We start from the raw sequence: 21007 nt of genomic DNA, 5'->3' as shown, positions 1-21007 counted from the left end.
ATTTTCAAATGCATAATAGTGAGACAATGCCTATTAGTAGTAATCTGTAAATTGCTTAATTAATGGTTCCAACAGTTAAATTGGAAATGTAAGTCATAAGAAACCACTTGAGGGAAACTGGATGTGAAATACATACCAGTTGGGTTATAAGAAGTAAAAGCAGATGAAAATAAGCATGTTTAAAGAATTGGAACTAACTATAAAGCCTATAGTGGCAGGTTTTATAGTTGCTTATAGCAGTTCTTAAATAGATTTAATCCAATAAGGGTACAAGAGATTGATTCTGTTAGCATTCCCATGAAAACACCATCGAATAGCATATTCTTAGATCTTAGATATGAGGAAAGTAGGATATAAATGCTTAAAACTATTTCAGTAACCTATGTAGTACCAATACGATGTTAGCATGACTACTGTATTAAACGTATTTGTTGACATTTAGAGTGGAGCTAATAGGATGTGCTTAAACATTTCTTTCAGCCTGACTTGGGCAACCAAATGAGCTAGATTTTAAAGTCCAGTGAACTTACTCAAGTACTCAGGTTTCAAGATTTGAGTATTTATTTAAAAATGTTTTCATTTATTCAGAAGCTGGTTATCCCTACTCTTCATCTAACTCTTTCTCCTTTCATTGTCATGCCAGTATTTCTAAACACATCCATAAGATGGAGAAGAGGGGAAAAACTATAGATATATGTGCAGTTTATCAGGTTCTTAATAGCAGTTCTAGATTTTTTTTTTAATTTATTGTCAGATTAGCTAACATACAGTGTATACAGTGTACTCTTGGGTTTGGGAGGTAGATTCCCATGATTCATCACTTATATACAACACCCAGTGCACATCCCAACAGGTGCCCTCAATGCCCGTCACCCATTTCCCCTTCCCCACTCCCCAGTCAACCCTCAGTTTGTTCTCCTCATTTGAGTCTCTTATGGTTTGCTTCCCTGTGTGTTTGAAACTATTTTTTCCCCTTACCTTCCCCCATGGTCCTCCGTTAAGTTTTCTCAAGTTTCATATGAGTGAAAACTTATGATATTTGTCTTTCTCCGGTTGGCTTATTTTACTTAGCATAATACCCTCCAGTTCCATCCATGTTGTTGCAAATGGCAGGATTTTGTTCTTTTTCATTTTGTTTTTTAGGTTTAGAAGTTTAGTTTTTGTTTCTGAATTTCGTGTCTTTATTCTCCAAAAAGAACTTACTGCAGGTGGTTGGGAACCATCATTTATAGAGCAGTGGACTTATCCAGGAGACCTGGATTCTAGACCTACTTCTGCTGATTAACTGTGTGACCTTAGGATTCCAATATACTTCATATATTTATTCAGTCAGTAAGCATTTGAGCATCATTTAGCTCCCAGGTATGCCTCAGACCTTGGCTCAGTTACTGCATCCTTAAGCAGTCATGCTAAATAATCTTTAAAGTGCTTTCCATCCCAGTCCTTTGCTAGGTGTATAAAAGTCAAAGTCCCAATTGTTAAGGAATTCAGACTGGTAGGGAGAACAGTCAATATGGGCAGTGCTGCATTAGAACCACATGGTGCCATGGCCTACAAATGTGTCCTAAAATCTCTGGGCATGGGACTGCCTAAAGTTTGAAAGGGGAGGAGAAAATAGCCAGGAAAAGGAGAATAAAAGAGTGTTTAGGCAGAGGCCATCATATTGAAAGGTCTGGAGGCAAATAAAGAGCTCAGGAAAGAGAGAAGCAGCAGCTGTAAAAGCAGAGAAGGGACGCCTGGGTGGCTCAGTCACTTAAGCATCCAACTTGATTTCAGCTCATCATGATTTCCTGGTTGGTGAGTTCAAGCCCTGCATCAGGCTCCTCACTGACAGGGCAGAGCCTGCTTTGGATTCTGTCTCTCTGCCCCTTCCCTGCTCTCTCTCTGTCTCTCTAAATAAATAAATAAGTAAGTAAATAAATAAATAAATAAATAAATAAATAAATAGTAGCAGGAAAATCAGTAGGGAGGGATGCTTCTGAAACTGGAGAGAGAGCCTGATCAGTTTGTTTTTAGTGTATGATTCTGAAAATAGCATTCAGAGAGATTGATCCAATGGCTAAGGGTAAAGCTTTCTTAATCAAATAAGAGGAAATCCACAGAATAGAATCTTCTTCCTTGATTATGTTTTGGATTATATTCTTTTTAAGATGTTGGTCCAAATGATGCATTTGAGAACCAATTTGAATTTTTTCAGTTTAATTTACATATTTTCTTCCTGTTATCACTACCCAATACTTCATACTTGGTTTTTAGTGCTGTATATTCTTAAATGTAACAGTCCAGTTTCTTCAGCTATGCCAAGATTTTGAAATATAGCCAATCATTTTGAAACCTTATTTTCTTTGCATCAAGTAATTCAGTTTTAAAATGCTAGTTTTTAGAGGTACCTGGGTGGCTCATTTGGTTAAACATCCAACTCTTGATATCAGCTCAGGTTGTGCTCTCTCATGAGATCCAGCCCCGCATCGGGTTCTCTGCTGAACATAGAACCTGCTTGGGATTCTGTCTCCCTCTCTCTCTCTGCCTCTCCCCTGCTGTGCTCTCTCTCAAAATAAATAAATAAACATTAAAAAAAAACATAAATAAAATGTTAGTTTTTAAAAGAAACAATAACTTAAGTATTGGCAGTTTTTCAAACTAGTAACATTTATAAATGTGTTCTTCAAACTTACTAAGTGTCAACTAAAGGAGAATTGATAAAAGATGAAGAGCTAGCTCCCTCAGATTTACAAAAACTAAAAATTTTAAATTGTGGTTGGAAGTCTTTGGTGCAGTAAATCATGTGCTTTTCATGGACCCTATCTCACAGATGCAGTTGGATTTGAGATAATCAGATTTTCACTCCCCATGAACTGGACAACTAAAAACATCATACAAATAATATGTGTCAGAGACTTAGTGCTACTTTGCTGCCTGTCTGATTTAAGTTGTTGTGGTCAGTCTGAGGAACCTGTGATATGATAAGATAGCATTCATGAGGTCATGTGGTTTGCAAGTGCCCAATCTTAACTAAGCAGTCTATGAGTACCTCAGAATGAGGAAGAAGCATACTAACCTTTCCTGTTTGGCTTTTAAAATAGTGTAGGTCTGTGGCTATATATATTTATCATGTATTTTTAAAATTATTTTTCCATCAGGAGTTAATTTTAATTTCCTGGCAAAAAGTGAATGCTACAAATACATTTATCTTTTACTTAATACTTCTGTCTAAAGCATTAAATTTTTTACTGCAAATATTTTCATCTATTAAAATGAAGCTGGGGTGCCTGGGTGGCTCAGTTGGTTAAGCATCTAACTCTTGATTTCAGCTCAGGTCATGATCTCACGGTTCATGACTTTGAGCCCTGCTTTGGGCTCTGCTCAGGCTGTGCAGAACCTACTTGGGATTCTCTCTCTCCCTCTCTTTCTGCCTCTCCCCCATGCACACGTAATCTATCTCTCTCTCAAAATAAATAAACTTAAAAAAAATTATTTTCAATGTGGCAATATCTCCATTGGAAACATGCCCATAAAATGACTACCTGATTTTTATATATATGTATGTATGTGTGTGTGTGTGTGTGTGTGTGTGTGTGTGTATGTATAAACAGATTTATTTGAGCTATAATTCACATACAGTTATGGTTCATCCATTTAAAGTGTACAACTCAGTGGCTTTTAGTATATTTACAGAGTTGTGAAGCTATTGGCACAATGTTAGAACATTTTTTATCACTCCCGAAAGTAATACCATTCCCATTGGTAGTCATTCTTCATTTCCCCCAAGCTCCCTTCCTGCAACCCTAGGCAACCACTAATCTACTTTCTATCTCTGTAGATTTCCCTATTCTGGATATTTCATTTAAATGGAATTATACAGGGGCGCCTGGGTGGCTCAGTCGGTAAGCGTCTGACTTCAGCTCAGGTCGTGATCTCACAGTTCATAAGTTCAAGCCTCGCATCGGGCTCTGTGCTGACAGCTCAGAGCCTGGAGCCTGCTTCAGATTCTGTGTTTCCCTCTCTCTCTGTTCCTCCCCCACTCACACTCTGTCTCTCTCTCAAAAATAAATAAACATTAAAAAAATTTTTTTAATGGAATTATACAATATGTGGTCATCTGTGACTGTTTTCTTAGCATAATGTTTTCAAGGTCCATTCATGTTGTAGCATGTATCAGTACTTCATTCCTTTTTATTGCCTAATAATATTCTATCAAATGGATATACCACATTCTGTTTATCCATTTATTGTGTGATGGATATTTGGGTTGTTTTCACTTTTTGGCTGTTATAAATAATGCTGATGTGAACATTCATATACAAAGTTCATTGTGACCATATGTTTTCATTTGTCTTGAGTATTACTTACTAATAGAATCACTGTGGTTTAACGATTTCAAGAACTGCCATAGTGTTTTCCAAAGCAGCTGTACCATTTTATATTTCCACCAGCTGTGTATGAGGGTTCCAGTTTCTCCACATCCTTGCCAATGTTTGATATTATTTCCCTTTTTTGTTTATAGCCATCCTAGTAAATATGAATGTCCTCTCATTTTGGTTTTGTTTTGTATTTTCCTGGTGGCTAATGATATTGGGCATCTTGTCATTTGCTTATTGCCCATCTGTAACTTCTTTAGAGAAATATTTACCCAGACCCTGTGGCCATTTTATAATTGGGTTGTCTTTTTATAATTGAGTTGTAAGAATTCTTTATATATTTTAGATACAAGTCCCTTATCAGATAAATGATTTAAAATTTGGGTAAGTGATTAGATAGATAGACTGATAAAACCTATGATTTAGCTTTAGAGAAGAATGATTGCTCTTAACTGTTCAGTCCAGATAGAAAAGAAGTACTTCATTTTCATGAGGATGTTTTGCTAAATATTTGAATTTTTTTAGTACTTCAGCTGAAGGTTAAATCAAATGAAATGTATGTGGTACTTTGATGTAGCTTTAAAAGTTCAGAGTGAAACAAGTGTGAAGTGATTTATTTCCTGTAATTGGTCATAAATTTACATAGAAGTTCATATATTCCTAACCTCATCACCATTGACATTAGAGTACCTTCTAAATAATGTTAATGGTTTCAGTTTTATCAAGATGTGTCAGCTGCCAGGAAGAGGGCAATGCAGTTTCATTTTGTTTGCCATAGTATACTGGATAAATCTAAGTATACAGTATAGAGAGACTAAGCGTTCTTTGTAAATGACCTGTTTCTTCTCCCTCTTTCCTTCTCTGGTAACAAATGCAGAATATAATTTTCTTCAGTGCCCAACTTTGCTTTCCACCTTTTTCACTTATTATTGTGGGTCCATTTTTTTTCTTTGCTTCTGAAAGAATGAGTTTTAACTATTGCATTTTATATATTTAACACAGACTCTATGTTTTTTTTTTTTTAACTTTAAGTGTTTTATCTGGTATTTAAAAGTAATTTACTTAGCATAAAGCCAAAACAATTTTCAGCATTGTCTGTTTTGTATTATTTCAATACAACTCTTGAATTTTAAACTTAATCTACTTTTAAGTACTGTGGGTCTGAATTTTTCCTCTTGCCTATGTAGTACAATGATCAAAAAGTCATGACCTCCAATTGATCACTTTTATTGGTTTCCTGTTCTGATTCACTGGAAATCTTTTGGTTTGTGTGCTTATGGCTAGTTTTAATCTTTGTCATATGTACAATTCATTTTTGAAAGAAGCTGATAATTGAGAATTAATTTAGCACATCATTTCCCTTTTACATTTTGAAAACTTAAACTATTAAAATATTATATAAGGATTTCAACAAAATTACTGATTAAACTTTGGAGTAAAAAAGTAAAGCCTCTAGAACTTAGAAATAGAAATCTTTGTGATTATTGAACTTTATGTCCATCTTCTCATATAAAGAATAATTTATAGTTATTTAAAATTTTATATCTTATACATCACTTGCAGAAATGTTATATTAACTGTAACAGCAATAGCTCAATGTTTTACAAAGATTGATTATATAAACCCAAATGTACAAATAGGAGCTTTTATAATCTGATATGACTCAGTCTTGGAAACTTACTGCATCTGTTTTGCAGTTCACTTGGTATCACATGACTCACTTAAATGGTTTAAACCCTGTCTAGTAGTGATCAAAGTTCATTTGGTTAGGGGTTTTTTTTGGTGTGTGGATGACTTTTTTCCACTTTGTTGTGGACTGATTGTCTTTCAGAACACTCAGTACAGCCTTTCTTATTCTTTTGAATCTCAAAAAGTGGTAGTTGTCTGTACAATTCAGCCTCCAGTCACACATGGGGGAAAGTTTTTTTGACCTGAAATAATATGCATGGAAGCACTTTTAACTGTAAAACCTCATATAAATATAAGGGTTTATTATTAATTCTCTTACTCCTACACATTAAAATTGAGAAAGGATAAACTATAGTGTCTCTTTAAAATCAACTGTAAAAATCAACCCAAACTTTTAAAAGCTACCAGTGTAATTACTGAAAGCAAGCAAACACACAAAGAACATGTGTCCTCTGTCCACATGGACACTAACCCAGGTGATCAGATTTCTCACCACAGATTTCTCTATTATTTATTAGGAAGTTATATTTAAAGGCTACAGATCTCTAAAGCAATGACACTTCTCTGTTTTACAAAAGAAACTTCTACCTTAACCTGTGAAAGTTTAGCTAATGAAGTAGACTAATGAGAAATTCTTTTAATACTTGTGTTTCCTTAATGATTATTGAAGTCCTTTGGGCCTTCAGGGTATTCATTCCTGCAGGTTCTTCTCTTGGCTTTCAAATTTTACTGAGAGTCTTTATGTGAAATAGCTATAGTAGTTCTTAATATTCTTTTTTAGTGTTTGAATTTTTACGATCATGCAGTTAGAAACTCTGCTGTTTCCTGTCAAAACCTACATTCATCAGACTATGAACATGACAGTTTCCTGTTTTCTTATTAGCTATACAGCATCTTATGCTGTATTCTTCATAAGTTGTATAATATCTTACCACTTTTTCTAATTGCTATATACTTTCTTTGGGTCAGCATTGTTGAATACATGCAGAGAAATCTTAAAATTCTATCTCTTTGAAGCTAGTGAGAGGTTAGGGTTTTGTTAGCTTTTTAAGTTGTAATGAGTATGTCATAATGTCTTAAGTATTATTTAAATGAATTCTACATGTTTTTATTTTTTTACTCTGTCTCTTCATGCATAACATGATGAAGCAGTCCATATCAGGTAAGAAACAGTACATTATTGGGGTCTTTGTATATTGACACACCCCTCGGTCTGCTTATTAATATTCTTATTCACAAAGGATGGGATGAATAATTAATATGTAAGAACTTTCTCAAGAATCCAGCCATCTTTTTAGTGTAGTTCATTTATATTTCTTATGTGCCCACTCTTGTCAAGTCAGAATGCTGAGTTCTCGAATACAAAAATGATTAGGAAACCGTTTCCATCATCAAAGGCTAACAGAAGAGGTAGAATATATGTACAGCAACCTTTTGTTTCATATTTTTCCGGACACTGCTAATTTTAAACACTTAATTGTAACTTGGAAAAAACTTAATATGTAAATAATACACTCAAATATATATACCTGTTGCATCAAATATGTTATAAAAATGGTAATATTTTAAACTATTAATATCAAAATAATACCGGAAAACAAAAAAGAAATACTTTTAAATGTAAAGGAAACAGTTTTTATTTTTTTGTTTTTTGTCATTGGGTTATTTGGAGGTTTTGTTATGCTGAGTATAACTGCTTATCAAAATGGTCAGCTACATGGGCACCTGGGTGGTTTCAGTTTGCATTTCCTGATGAATAGTGATGTTGTGCACCTTTTCATGTATTTGTTGGCCATTTGGCTATCTTTTGTGTGAATTGGCTAGTCAGAACTTTTGCCTGTTTTTTCAGATTGTCTTTTTATGATTATTATTAACATATGGGAATTAGTTACGTATCCTACATAAAGCTTTTTAGTGATAAATATGGCTAGTATTAATCCCATTCTATTCTTGACATCTTACTCTTTTGAAGGTGTCCTTGATGAAGAGAAGTTCTTCATTTTAATAAGGCTTGACTTATTTTTTCTGTCTGTATGCTTAGTGCAGCCTGTGGCCTATCTAGGAAATCTTTTCTTGCCCCAAAGTCATGAAACCATTCACCTGTATTATCTACCACAAATATTGTTTTGTTTTGCTTTGCTTTTAATTTGGGTATAGTTGACACACAATGTTACATTAGTTTCAGGTGTACAGCATGGTGATTCATCTTCTGTTTGCATTATGCTGTGCTCACCACATGATGACCTTATGCTTAGAATACAACTGAACTATTAAAAAAAAAATAAAATATAGAATACAACCAAACAAATAATTGAAACTAAGAAATTTAGTATTTACCATGGAAAATGCTTTGTTCCCCCAAAGATTTTGAGGCAGTTTGCATGAATATACATAATACAGAAATAACTGGATATTAGGTTAATCAAACCAAATTAAATTGCTGATACTTGACTTTCATTTACAAAAATGGCAGTATCAGATGCTTCACTCTGATAGTTAAAAAAAAATAGTTCTAAGGCAAAATCTAGTAAAATCAACATTCCTATTAGTACACAGAAATGCATATGGTATCAATGTGAGCCACATATTTGGTAGCTAGTACAAAGCAGGGAACATAACGTACTGAAGATTCATGGTTTTAGTAAGACAAAACCAAACCAATTCTTCTCTTCCTCTTTCTTAACTTTGAAATAAATTTCTTTTACTGGTCTGCCATTGGGGTAGAAAAATGAACTGAATAGGAAGGTGTTAGGCTAATGGCCTAACATCTAAGTAAGAGCAATTGTATAATGGACTAAAGCAGTGGAGTTCAAATACATAATTAGTGATTGGTGAGATCCCAAAATAGAATTCAGAAATACTAGTGACAATTATATGCCTTTCTAGCAGTCTTCCATAGATATTATTTCTTAGGCTTTTATTTAATAGATATTTTTCTTTAAATATAAGATATATACAGAAAAATATACAAATCATGAGTGTCTAGCTTGATAAATTATCACAAAAATGAATGTGCCCATTTAACTACCACCTAGATCAAGAACTAGAACATGCCAGCATTTCAGAAGTCTTCTTGTCATTCTTCCCACTTACTGACTAGTTTTTAACCTTATACTAATGAAATCACACAGAATGCATTTGTTTGTGTTTGGCTTCTTTTGCTAAACAGTGTGAGCTTTATCCATATTGTTCCCTGCAGCAGTAATCTGTTCGTTCATTTTTGTTGCTGTATAGTGTCTCATTGTATGAATATACCATAATTTATTTAATCATACTAGTTTATAAACATTTGGGTTATTTCCATTGGGCATTATTATGAATAAAATTGCCATGAACCCTATTACAAGTCTGTATTATACTTGTTTCTGTTGTTCATACGCTTAGGAATGGGATTCCTGGGTGACTGTTACAATTTATTGTTAAAACCAGGACACTTTTGAGAATGAAGATAGGATACCATTAATCATTACATTGTGGCAGCAGGTATAATCTAGGACTGTGCCAAGCAAACTGTAATTTTAGCTATTCTAGGTATAGGATATGTAGATGTTCAACTTTAGTAAATACTGTCAAACCATTTTCAGAAGTGCTTTTACTAACTTGTACCACCACTACTAAGAATCTATAATGAAGTTACTCAGTATGATCAGTTAAGGGGCCATTAATTTGCTTTGACAACCAACCTGGCAGAAAGTAAGGCAAAGTTCTCTTGGAGAAATTAAAGAGCTTATGTTACAACACTTTAAAAAATAGTTTGGAAATATCTACTAAAGCTTAATGCACATATTCTCTATGACCCAGCAGTTATACTCCTGGGTATATACTCAAGAGAAATGAGTGCTTATATTCATCAAAAAAACATAAGAATATTCATAGCAGCATTATATGTAATAGGCTGGAAACAGCACAAGTGGCCATTAACATAAGATGAATAAATAAATTGTGACATATTTACATAATGGAATATTATGAAAAAGAATGAACTTTGCTATCCATGCCATCATGGGTGAATCTCACAGACATAATGTTGAGTAACAGGAGCCAGACACAAATGAGCATATACCATATGATTCTTTATATTAGGTCCGAGAACAGGCAAAACTATTCTTTGGTGGTAGATGTCAGAATAGTGGTTACCTTTGAAGGTAATCCCCAGGTGAGGAGAGGACACAAGGGGGCCTCCTGGGGTACTGGAAATGTTTTATATCTTGATCTGGGTGGTAGTTATATGGGCATATACATAAGTAAAAATTTATCAACCTGTACACTTAAAATCCATATGCTTTACTGTGTTTTATCTTTAAAAAAAAAAAAAAAAAAAAAGTCTAGGGGAGCCTGGCTGACTCAGTTGGTAAGGCATGCAAATCTTGATCTCAGGGTTGTGAGTTCAAGTCCCACACTGGGTATAGAGATTACCTAAATACACAATCTTTAAAAACAAACAAAGCAAACACACACACACACACAAAACATGAGCCTAAACATTTTCTTGGAACAGACATAGTCTCAGAGTTTTCTCAAGCAGTTTAGATATTATAGTATAGTGGCCACAAAAAAAAAAAAAAATCACAGAACATCTAGTTTTTTTAATTGATAGACTTTATTATAAAAGACAGTCTTAGGTTTACAGAAAAATTGACCAGAAAATGCAGGAATATTCTCCTTCAATGGGTTCCCTTAGTTTCCTCTGATATTAACATCTTGTGCTAGTGTCATATATAAGTTATAACTGATAAGCCAATATTGATACATTCCTGAAGTCCATATTTACATTAGGGTTCACTGTTTGGACTGTACATTCTGTGGGTTTTTACAAATGTTTAATGATACATGTCTGCCATTACATTGTCATACAAAATAGTTGCACTGCCTAACAACCCTTTGTTCTCTACCTATTCATTCCTTCCCTCCCTCTGAACTTCTGGCAGCCACTGATCTATGTACTGTCTCGATAATTTTGCCTTTTTCAAAATGTCATATAGGTGGAATCATACGCTAATGTAGCCTTTTTTTTTTTTTAATTTTTTTTAACGTTTATTTATTTTTGAGACAGAGAGAGACAGAGCATGAACGGGAGAGGGGCAGAGAGAGAGGGAGACACAGAATCGGAAGCAGGCTCCAGGCTCTGAGCCATCAGCCCAGAGCCTGATGCGGGGCTCGAACTCCCGGACCGCGAGATCGTGACCTGAGCTGAAGTCGGACGCTTAACTGACTGAGCCACCCAGGCGCCCCTAATGTAGCCTTTTCAGATTGACTTCTTTGACTTAACAGTATGCCTTTAAGATTCCTGTATGTCACATCCCCCATCTTCACACATCCCTAAGAGCCTAATATTAAACTGCTTTGACAGTTCCTCAGACCTACTATGCTGTCTGTTGCCTCCATACTTTGAGCACATACTTCACCTCTCTAATGGGGCTTTTCTGATGTGTGATACCATGTGATACTTTCTAACCAGAAAAAATAATTGATACAGACTCAGGGATTCAGAGAGAAATCAGGACCCTACTTAAAGACCTGGAAAGGATTCCACTCTTAAAGGTATATTTCATTGCATGTGTGTTAAAGCTCCTGAGTTTCCCTGGATACAGACTTTGAGACCTGTCTAAAACTGGAGCACAATTACAGTAAAACTTTTCTGCTGTTCTGATGATAGAGCCTAGACCCAAAAGAAGCAGTAGACTAACAGTAGTAGTACCAAGGTCTGATAAGATAATCATGGGGATGTTTTTGAAAACATTGACAGTAGTACCTAATCATTTTTAATACATGAAATTCCAAACAGAATTTTTTTAAATTTAGGTGTGCCTGGGTGGCTCAGTCAGTTAAGCATCTGACTCTGGACTTCGGCTCAAGTCATGATCTCACAGTTTGGGAGTTTGAGCCCTACATCAGGCTCTGTGCTAACAGTGCAGAGCCTGCTTGGGATTCAGTCTCCCTCTTTCTCTGCCCCTCCCTCACTTGCTCTCTATCTCTGTCTCAAAATAAATAAAAATAAACTTAAAAAAATAGATTCTGTTAAAAAAGAAAGACATTCTTTAAATTTAAGCTTTATTTTAAAATGTTAATTTTGTGTTGCAGAAATCAGCCTAAAATTACTAATCTAGATAAAAAACATCAAAGTGTATTAGAGGTATCTTGTCATTGTAGCATTGTCCTCACTGATTGCAAATTATATCTTATTGTAACAAAATGCTTCCTCACGCCCTCCTACAGATACAGTCACCTATGTGTGTTTCTCTCATATGACTGTTGAGTTGTATTAAGAAATATTTTTTCTATCAAGGCCTGTAAAGCTAGAACTATACTCCTAAGGTTGGACATATTATCCTTTAAAGGGTATTGTCTGTCACCTGGATATGAAGCTGATCCTCAGAATAAAATTTTAACTTAAAGGTTGACATTTGATAGGAGGAAAAGAAGAGAAGGTTCTGACTCTGTTTTATAAACACACATGGTCTCTCACTTTAATATAGACAGAGATGTTGGGATGTCTAAAACTGGGTGGTGTTCCTTAGTGGTGAATCCCCTGAAACACCCCATGGGAACCAGATTTGAAACTAGATGGTGAAGTGTCATATCTTAAAATATTTACTACCCTCATAGTTCTCTGTATTTTTATTTCTTTTTTTTTCCCCCTACTTGTTTGTGTGTCCAGATCAGGCCATCATATTTTTAAAATTCAACAGTGGTCATTGTGATGATGGCAGTGATAAATTAATAAGAACATCCTAAGTTCAAATTTATTTATCCATACCAGATTTTCTTAACATGATTCTAATATAGTACATCCCTAAGTACGATCCATTTAGACCAGTGTCTCTCAAAATGTGATCTATGGATCATCCTATTCAGAATTATCTGAGGTACTTGTTTAAAATACAGATTCCAGAGCCCCACCTGCTGAATCCAGGTGTCTGAGAAGAGGGCCCAAGTATCTACACATTTTTAATATAATATTCCCAAGTGGTTCTTATACATAACACAATTTATAAATTGTTGGCTAAAGAATTAGGAAGTCAAAGGATGCTCTTAACATCACCAACTTTCTGACAGAAGTAAGGACTCCAGAGTGACTCACCAAGTTGAATAGTCTGTCACATCATCTCTGTGGTAGGTTTTGGTTCTTTTAGCTGATATTTGGCAAATGGCAAATCTACTTAATGCCTAAAATCCCAAGTTATTTTTAAATGTTACAGAAATTAGAAGGCATTCATTAGAAGGAAACATTTTATTACACAGTAAACTTGTTATTTTATGTACTCGTGTAAGAATAAAGTAACCTGAAGGACAGAATTAGATTATGTATTATATTTTTCTAAAACATCTTCTAGTTCAGTAGGCCAAAGTTATTTAAAAATCCTTTTTCTAGAGAGAGAGAGAAACCAAGAAAGAGACTCTTAACTATACAGACCAAACTGATAGTTAGCAGAGGAGAGGTGGGTTAGGGGATGGGTAAAAGAGGTGATGGGGATTGAGGAGTGGAGATTAAGGGTTTATCGTGATGAGCCCTGAGTGATGTATGGAATTGCTGAATCGCTATATTAACACCTTAAACTAACATAACAGTGTATGTTAACTATACTGGAATAAAAAGAAAACAAAAGAGAATCTCAACCATCCCAGCAGTAGTCAAAGAAACACAATGACAATAATAGTGCCTCTTATAATGGAGGAAAATGTGTAATGGTCATGCTGGCCAAGGCTATATATAGTAGGCATGCTCAAATATTCCTGGTAGCAGAATAAAAACTATTGAAAATAAATGTGATCATATTTATTAAGAAAAAAATATATAAAAATAAAAATCCTTTTTCATTTGCTTCCAAATAGCTAGGTGATGACAAAACAACACAGGAGTCCACTAACTTATTCCCAGTATTTAAGACATCTTTTAAGATAATTACAATTTTGTAAAATACACATTGGAAATTTTTACTTAGCATTATAAAGAACCTGCTCTACTGTCTTTACAGTTGAGAAATTAATATCGTTGTGATTCTTAATCTTTTATATTAAAAAATGTTTTTGGTTTTGGCTGGATGCTTTATCTTTTCTTTGTTCCCAGTGTCCTGAAATCTCATTGTGAGGTACCATGGTATAAGTGTACTTTTATCCACTGTGATGGATACTTGACAGGCTTTTTTAATCTCAAAGCTCATGTCTTTCAGGTCAGAGAAATACATGTCTGAAACCTCTTTTTTTTAGCCTATCCTGAGGTTGTTTTTTGTTTTTTGTTTTTGTTGTTGTTGTTGTTTTACATGGAAGAAGTTTCTTCAGAGGAAATAAATAATTTTTAAAGAGTTTTCTTTTCCCCAGATAGTCTATTTCCTCCTAGTTGCCTCTCCCCCTACCCCCAGCATCTCTTAGATGCTTCCCCTCCCACCCACCCCCCAAATGTCTGCTAACATTTGACTCCCTGCTCAAATTCTAGGCCTGGAGAACTTAAGCTGGCAGGAAGTCCTGAATGCCTGGGTAGGGTTCATTGACTGTGATCTGGCTGAGAGCCTTCTCTGGGGGAAATCCTAAGATCACCAGAGAAGAGTCCCTTTGCTTAAAATTCCAAAGATTCCTGGTGCTTCTATTTCCTTGGTGAATCTCAAAAGTACTTTCGTTCACATTCAGTGACTTTAAAACCTATTTCTAATTTCACCTTGAAAAATAATACTTTTTAAATCTTTTTCACAATATGAGTGTGTTACTGGCATTTCATAAAGTTACGTTTTGTTGTTGTTTTATAATGATGTTCCAACAGTCTTTAACCAAAAATTAGAAAAGACAAGGGGCCACAGAAGGGTATGCTAAAGTACATATGTGTACTTTTCAAGACAGAGAGTGAGTCCATAGCTTTTGTCAGATTCCTCATCCCATGACTGACCCAAAAGAGCAAGCAAAGCCAACCAAGCAAAACACTGCCTATCAGGTAGTGGTCCTTACTCTGGGATGTGCATCAGAATTATTCTGGTCTTTTGAACGCTGCCAAACCTTACCCTATAGCAGGAGAAAGTTTCAGGAGAAGGCATTTAAGTGAACTGCTCTTTGTGCTCACTTTGTCATCACATAAACAGACAGCTTCTTGTTTCAACCATCACATAGTGGAGTTGGCTCAGAACAGCTTGGTTGTACTACTGAAAGATGGTGTCCATTTCTATATACCACACCCACATAGGCAGTTGTTCATGGTTTAGAAGGTCTTTTATTGTGAATAATTAAGAGTTCCATTTCAGGTAAATCATCTCCTTTCTCACTCAGGCCCATTTGGTTTGAGCAGAAGATCTACCACAGTGATTCTCAAACTGAGGTATCAAGATCTTCTGAGATGTTTGTAAAAAATGTTTCATTCTCAGAATTTTGATTCCTTAGATCTGGGGAGAGATTCTGCATTTTTAATAATCACCCTTGGTTATCCTGATGCAGATGATCAGTGGATTGTATATTGAGCTTTGCTAATCTGATTTTATACCAATAATAATAATATCCATGGAAGTTTTTTTGGGGGGAGTGGGGTTGAAAAGATTAATAGTCTGGTTTTTGTTGTTTAAATATAATTAGCTCTGAAAGTCTTGTGATAAGGATCATCAGTACAGCTCTTAGATCCAGACACCCAAGATTTTACACTTTAGAAGGCCCAGCTCTGGCCTTCCTCCAGCCAAACCTCTCTTCATGGGATGAGGATTCCCCCAGACATCCTGACCTGAAGTTCAGGCCCTTATAGAGTGCATTATGGGTTCTCAGTACCCTGGAATTCCTTGCCTAAATGTCCACTTTCAGGGCCTATACAGGCCTTGTCCCTCTCAGAACCGGTGTGCACACTCCTAGGTCTAGGATATAACTAAGGGATAGCTTCAGTTTTACCACAGTCCCTTACCTTCACCTTTTTCTTCTCTCCAAAATTCCTTTATGCTGTTGCTATTCTTTATTAGCAGTTCTCAAGTAAAGAAGCTTTAATTGCATCCCCTTGACATTGAGGAAATAACCCTTCAACCTGGAGTTAGTTTTATATAATGTTTGAGGTCACTTATTACATCTGATATGAGGCTGTAGTTTTTTAAATGCAATAAATTTTGTTAGAGCTACAGCTTTCCAAACAATTGGGAAGTTGCGGTTCCTCTGCCACACTCCTTTTGTAACAGCCAGGGAAAAGGAAGACACATGTTCCATATTATTTCTTCAAAAGGGTCTGGGAAAAAAGAAAGGAAGAGATTAACTGACTTAATTTAACACTTGGAGCTATAAATCATGTGTTGCAATATGGTGATAGGATATTGCATCAGAACGTGGCGGTTGTAGTAATGCAGTGGGTATCACAATTAAGGGGAGGTCTTTGTGGTGCTCTGTGCCCTTTCCCTAAAAACTTAAAACTTTTAGTTTCCCTAAAAACTTTCTGCTCTGCCAGGGGAAAAGGTATTACTTAAATTACACTGTACCTCACTGTAATTTCGTTCTCTTGACTTAGGGCATAGGACTTCCTTTGTGGTTGAAGGTTTGCCTGAGGCAGACATTGCTGTACTGAGTCTCAGCATCCCTCTTGTTTCCCATTGTTCCCACACCAGCAGGGAAGTGCTGAGGTTTCTTCACTTCTTCCTGGAAGTCTGTCGGGGAAGCTGGGAGGTGTTATGGCAAGGCTGTAATCTCTTTACTCTCAGAACCGTTAGTTTTGAAAGTATATGTAACATTTCCTGAATATTTCACATAGGCTTTATCTTAAGATTTGAAAGATAGCGAGTGACCAGGAAATTGTCCCTGAGAAACAAAGTTGAAGGTTGATAGTAATGGTAAGGGTAGAAGGCATGGGATGTATTTCAGCAAAAATTCTTGCAAGTCAAGGTAGATTTTGATAGTTTTTTTCTCTTAATGTTTTTGTTTTTAACTCTTCTGCTCTATTGTAGGAGAAAATGCATGGTGTGTGGGAGAAATAAAACAACTGACAATATCAGCATTAAATTTCATATTTAAAACCTCAGCTTTTGAGAACAGGGCTGATGTCTCAATTATATGGTAGTAGAAATGGTAGGATCCATGGTTGTGGATTTGGGAATTTGTGAGAACTTAGGCAAAGAAGTGGGAGATAATACAAAGAAATCACTTCTAATCCTGATAAAGCTGGTTTTGGAAAATGTGGTTTAGAAGTATGACAACAATGGGTTTTTCATTGCTGAGCTCTAGAATTAGACTTTCCCACCCAGTAACAGGTAGCGTATAACATCCACAGCCCTTCCCATGTGAAGGTCTGGCTGTGTGAAACTCCTGGGATAGCCAAAAGTTGGCTCTGAAACGTGGAAAGAGAAGAGAAATAGGTGAGCAATACATGTCATTCTTCTCCCCTCTTGCCTCATGAGAGAAGTTGCTCCTTCTCCCTAAGGAGGAGTAGGGGAGAGAAGGCAAAATGATATATTACTGGCATTCCTTCCATGCAGAGAGAAATGTCACTAGTGGGACGAAGCATTCCTGCCCTGAGTGAGTCTTTGGTTGTCTTTGGGATATTATAATAGGATGGAGACTCATAGCAAATTTTCATCTTTTGTAACAGAATTATGGAGTCACACTCTCAAAAGTCAGCGTGTATGATAGTTCAGAGTATGGTCTTTAAGTCCACATCTTCTAGAGATGCATGCTGAAATATTTACAGGTAAACTGACAGAATGTCTGGGATTTACCTCAAAATAATCCAGGGACAGTAACAAGATTGTCCATGTTGTGTTAGTTGTTGAAATATGTCCTCAGCAAGTTATTCTACCTGAGTTTACATTTCCTAATCTCTAAATGGGGATGATGAAATCTACCACATAGGACTGTTGTGATCATTCAATTAAAATAAGTTATATGCCCATTACATAACATATAGGAGGCACTCAAAAATTAGTAGTAACTATTTTATATATAAATGGAAAAGAAATCAAGGCATCTTCTCTTTTAAACATGAAACATTTGCTTTCTTGGTGTTTGTGTTTCCTCCAGTTGAGAATATTAACTTGGATTTTGTTTTGACAGCTCAGGTGCCTAAAAGGACAGAGGGTCTTCTCAGGCCAGCCTCCTTTTGATGGAATCCACATTGTCAACCATTTAATAGGAGATGATGAATCATTCCATTCCTCTGATGAAGATTTTATAGATAATTCTTTACAGGAGAGTGGTGTTGGTTTTCCTTTGCACAGAAAATCTGGCCCAACGTCTTTGGACCCCGCTGTGGCAGATGGTAGTGAAAGCGAAACAGAAGACAGTGTGCTGGAGACCAGAGACAGCAACCAAGTGGCTCGAAAGGAGCAGTCCCAAAGAAAAGAATCGTACTCAACCACTGTCTGACCATCACTGTGAACTAGACTGTGGGGTTTTTTAAGGGACTGGTTATCATATGATTAAGGGTTTTTGGAACGTATCTGTTTCATATGTACATACGTATATACATACATATACATACATATATATATATATATATATATATATATATATATACATACATATATATATATATATATATATATATATTTTACAGTCTGCCTTTTTATCTTTGCCAAATCTTCACCACTGACTTACCATTGCCATAAAGTAGACTGGAATATGGTTAATGGGAAAAATAAGATTCTAACAGTATTACTGAATATTAATGTTTCTTATTTAGAAAATTCAATTATGTCTATATGTGGGAAGCATTTTCAAGTTCAGAACAATGGAAAATTGGATTTTCTTCAGACAAAACTGCTTTTGTGCAATATTTCACGCTCATTCAACAAATTATGTTTATCACTTTGTTTTCATAGCAGCTGTCTATAAACATTTGACCAAGATATACATATAATTTATCTTGTGTTTTTGTGTTGGGGGAATTTTTTTTCCAGTTAAAGTTACTGTTTTAGTAGTGGGCCACTGAAAGCTCCCAACCACAAAGGCTTTTTTTTCCATATAATTTTACAAACACAAAATTATGGTCATCTGTCTTGAGAGTTTTAAGTTTTGTTTTAATTTCTAACTTTTATGTGCATATGATGCTTCCATGCGTTGCCTACTGGTCAGAGTAGTAGGTTAACTACAAATAAATTGTGTTGTCCATATTTATAAATCTGTATCACCCAGCACTGAACATCATTTTATATGGAGAATATATGTGTTGCAAAATGACTGCCTTCAGCATTCTAACAGGACTTCTGTAAATAATAGGTTAAAAGAAAATTGAAAATGAAACCAAACACTAATATTTTAATAGCTTTAGTATTTTGCTTAGTATTCAACACTAGCAGATTCATAAGTTAACTAATGCTTGCTTCAAAAACACTATTGGTGACATATTTTACTTCATGTGTATATAACTAATAAATTTTTCATGATTAAAGAGGTTATAGCACATATTACTTAGTGCTAATATCTACTTAATATAATTTAAGCAATGGACTGATGTCCAAGATACACAAAAATTATATCTGCAAATAATCTACAAGCATTATCTTCAGATTCTCTTGTTACTAATCCATAGATGAAGCCATAAGAATTCTTTCCTACCAGTTCTTCATTTTTATCGTCTAGACTTTTTTCCTAGAAATCTGAATGCCTGTCATTGATAGATTGGTGGAATACCAAATTACACTTAGATTGTGTAAAGATAACAAGAATGTGTTGACTGGATGCTTTCCACTCTCATTTTCTTCAGCCTATGAAAAAAATGGCCTTCAAGGATAAGAGGAAAGTAGGATTCTGTATATATGGAGATGCAACTTTGCACAATATGTTGCATGCAGGAAAAAAATTTATATGACAGAATGGAGTAGAAAAGACAAAATAGTTTTGTACCTAAAACTAGGAGTTAAGCCTTATGGTATATCACGGAGTAGGCTTTTCCAGCAAGCCCTTTGTAGGCTTGAGAAACAAGCTTGAAAATATGCCTGTTTTGTCCGTATCACCAGGTTAAATTCTAGTGATTAATTTACCTGTGGTCACAAATTAGTAAGTAGCAGAGCCAAAATGTTAATCGATATGTCTGACACCAAGCTGAAAAGCCTCAGCTAATGGATTTCTCAATTCTCTACTTTTCTGACAATGTGATTGAAATGTTTCCTGAATATATATAGATCTATATCTATGTATAGATATTAGTATCAACACTCATAAACTCTACACAGCTTATGAGTGTAGATACTGTTACTAGAATCATCTGACCGGTGCTTTTGGGATTCTCTTTTGGGGTTCAGTACTGTTAGCCTAGAGGCTCTTGATGCCCAGGTAAAATGAGATGAGTCATGGCTACATGATTGCTTTGACCCCCACATTAAGAAATCTAAATGATCTAGACCAAGGGTCAGCAGCTACACCCCATGAGCCTATTTGAGCCAGCTTCCTGTTTTTACATGACCCACAAAAATAAGAGTGGTTTTTAATTTTTAAATACTTGGGGAGAAAAATCAAAAACACAATAACGTTGTGTCACATGAAAATCATATGAAATTGTGTCAATACATAAAATTTTTTGGACCTTACCTCCATGCTTATCCATTTACATATAGTCTATGGCTGCTTTTGTGCTACCATGGCAGACTTGGGTAGTTTCAACAGAGACTGTATGGCACAAACAGCCTAAAATAACTACTATCTGGCACTTTAGAGAAAAAGTCTGTGGGCCCTTGGTTTAGATACTGTAAAATGTAGGTTAATTCTTAAGTTTGTGTTAGTAGAAGATTGAACTATTTGCTTTTGCTGTTGAACTAATGGTTTGGAAGCCTAAAATGTCCTAGTGATTCTTAAACTCATAACTATTCAAAATGGAAAATGTTCCAGCTGTTTTATATCATGAAGTCTTTGATGCCACCGAAAATTTTGGAAGGATGTCTGTACCTTTGGAAATGGAGAAAGACAGGGAAGAATTCCAGAATCCCAGCACTGTTCTTTCAAGCATGCGTATTGACCTTTAGAGTATGCCTCAATGAGTCAATGTTTTAATTTGACGTTAAGGACCTCTTTCTAGAATTGTGGTA

The 21007-nt window shown here is 35.4% G+C and overlaps 1 protein-coding gene across 17 annotated transcripts in view; it reads left to right on the top strand.

The window, feature by feature from the left end:
• EVI5 (ecotropic viral integration site 5) overlaps positions 1–18444 on the top strand; it is a 236664-nt gene extending 218220 nt beyond the window's left edge. For 10 of the 17 annotated variants that reach the window (XM_042997888.1, XM_042997886.1, XM_042997889.1 and 7 more), the window contains one exon: positions 18039–18444. In XM_042997888.1, the coding sequence (XP_042853822.1) occupies positions 18039–18350 (312 nt within the window). In that variant the 3' untranslated portion in view covers positions 18351–18444. Of the gene's footprint in view, positions 1–1196; positions 1743–17577; positions 17717–18038 lie in introns of those variants that run through there. The other 7 variants (XM_042997893.1, XM_042997894.1, XM_042997892.1 and 4 more) reach the window with 4 other exon arrangements.
• The last annotated feature ends 2563 nt before the right edge of the window (positions 18445–21007 follow it).

The sequence above is a fragment of the Panthera tigris genome, chromosome C1, assembly GCF_018350195.1.
Source record: "Panthera tigris isolate Pti1 chromosome C1, P.tigris_Pti1_mat1.1, whole genome shotgun sequence".
In the NCBI taxonomy this organism is placed as follows: Eukaryota; Metazoa; Chordata; class Mammalia; order Carnivora; family Felidae; genus Panthera; species Panthera tigris.
The sequence above is the reverse complement of the archived record's forward strand: the minus strand, read 5'-3'. Positions and strand labels throughout refer to the sequence as shown.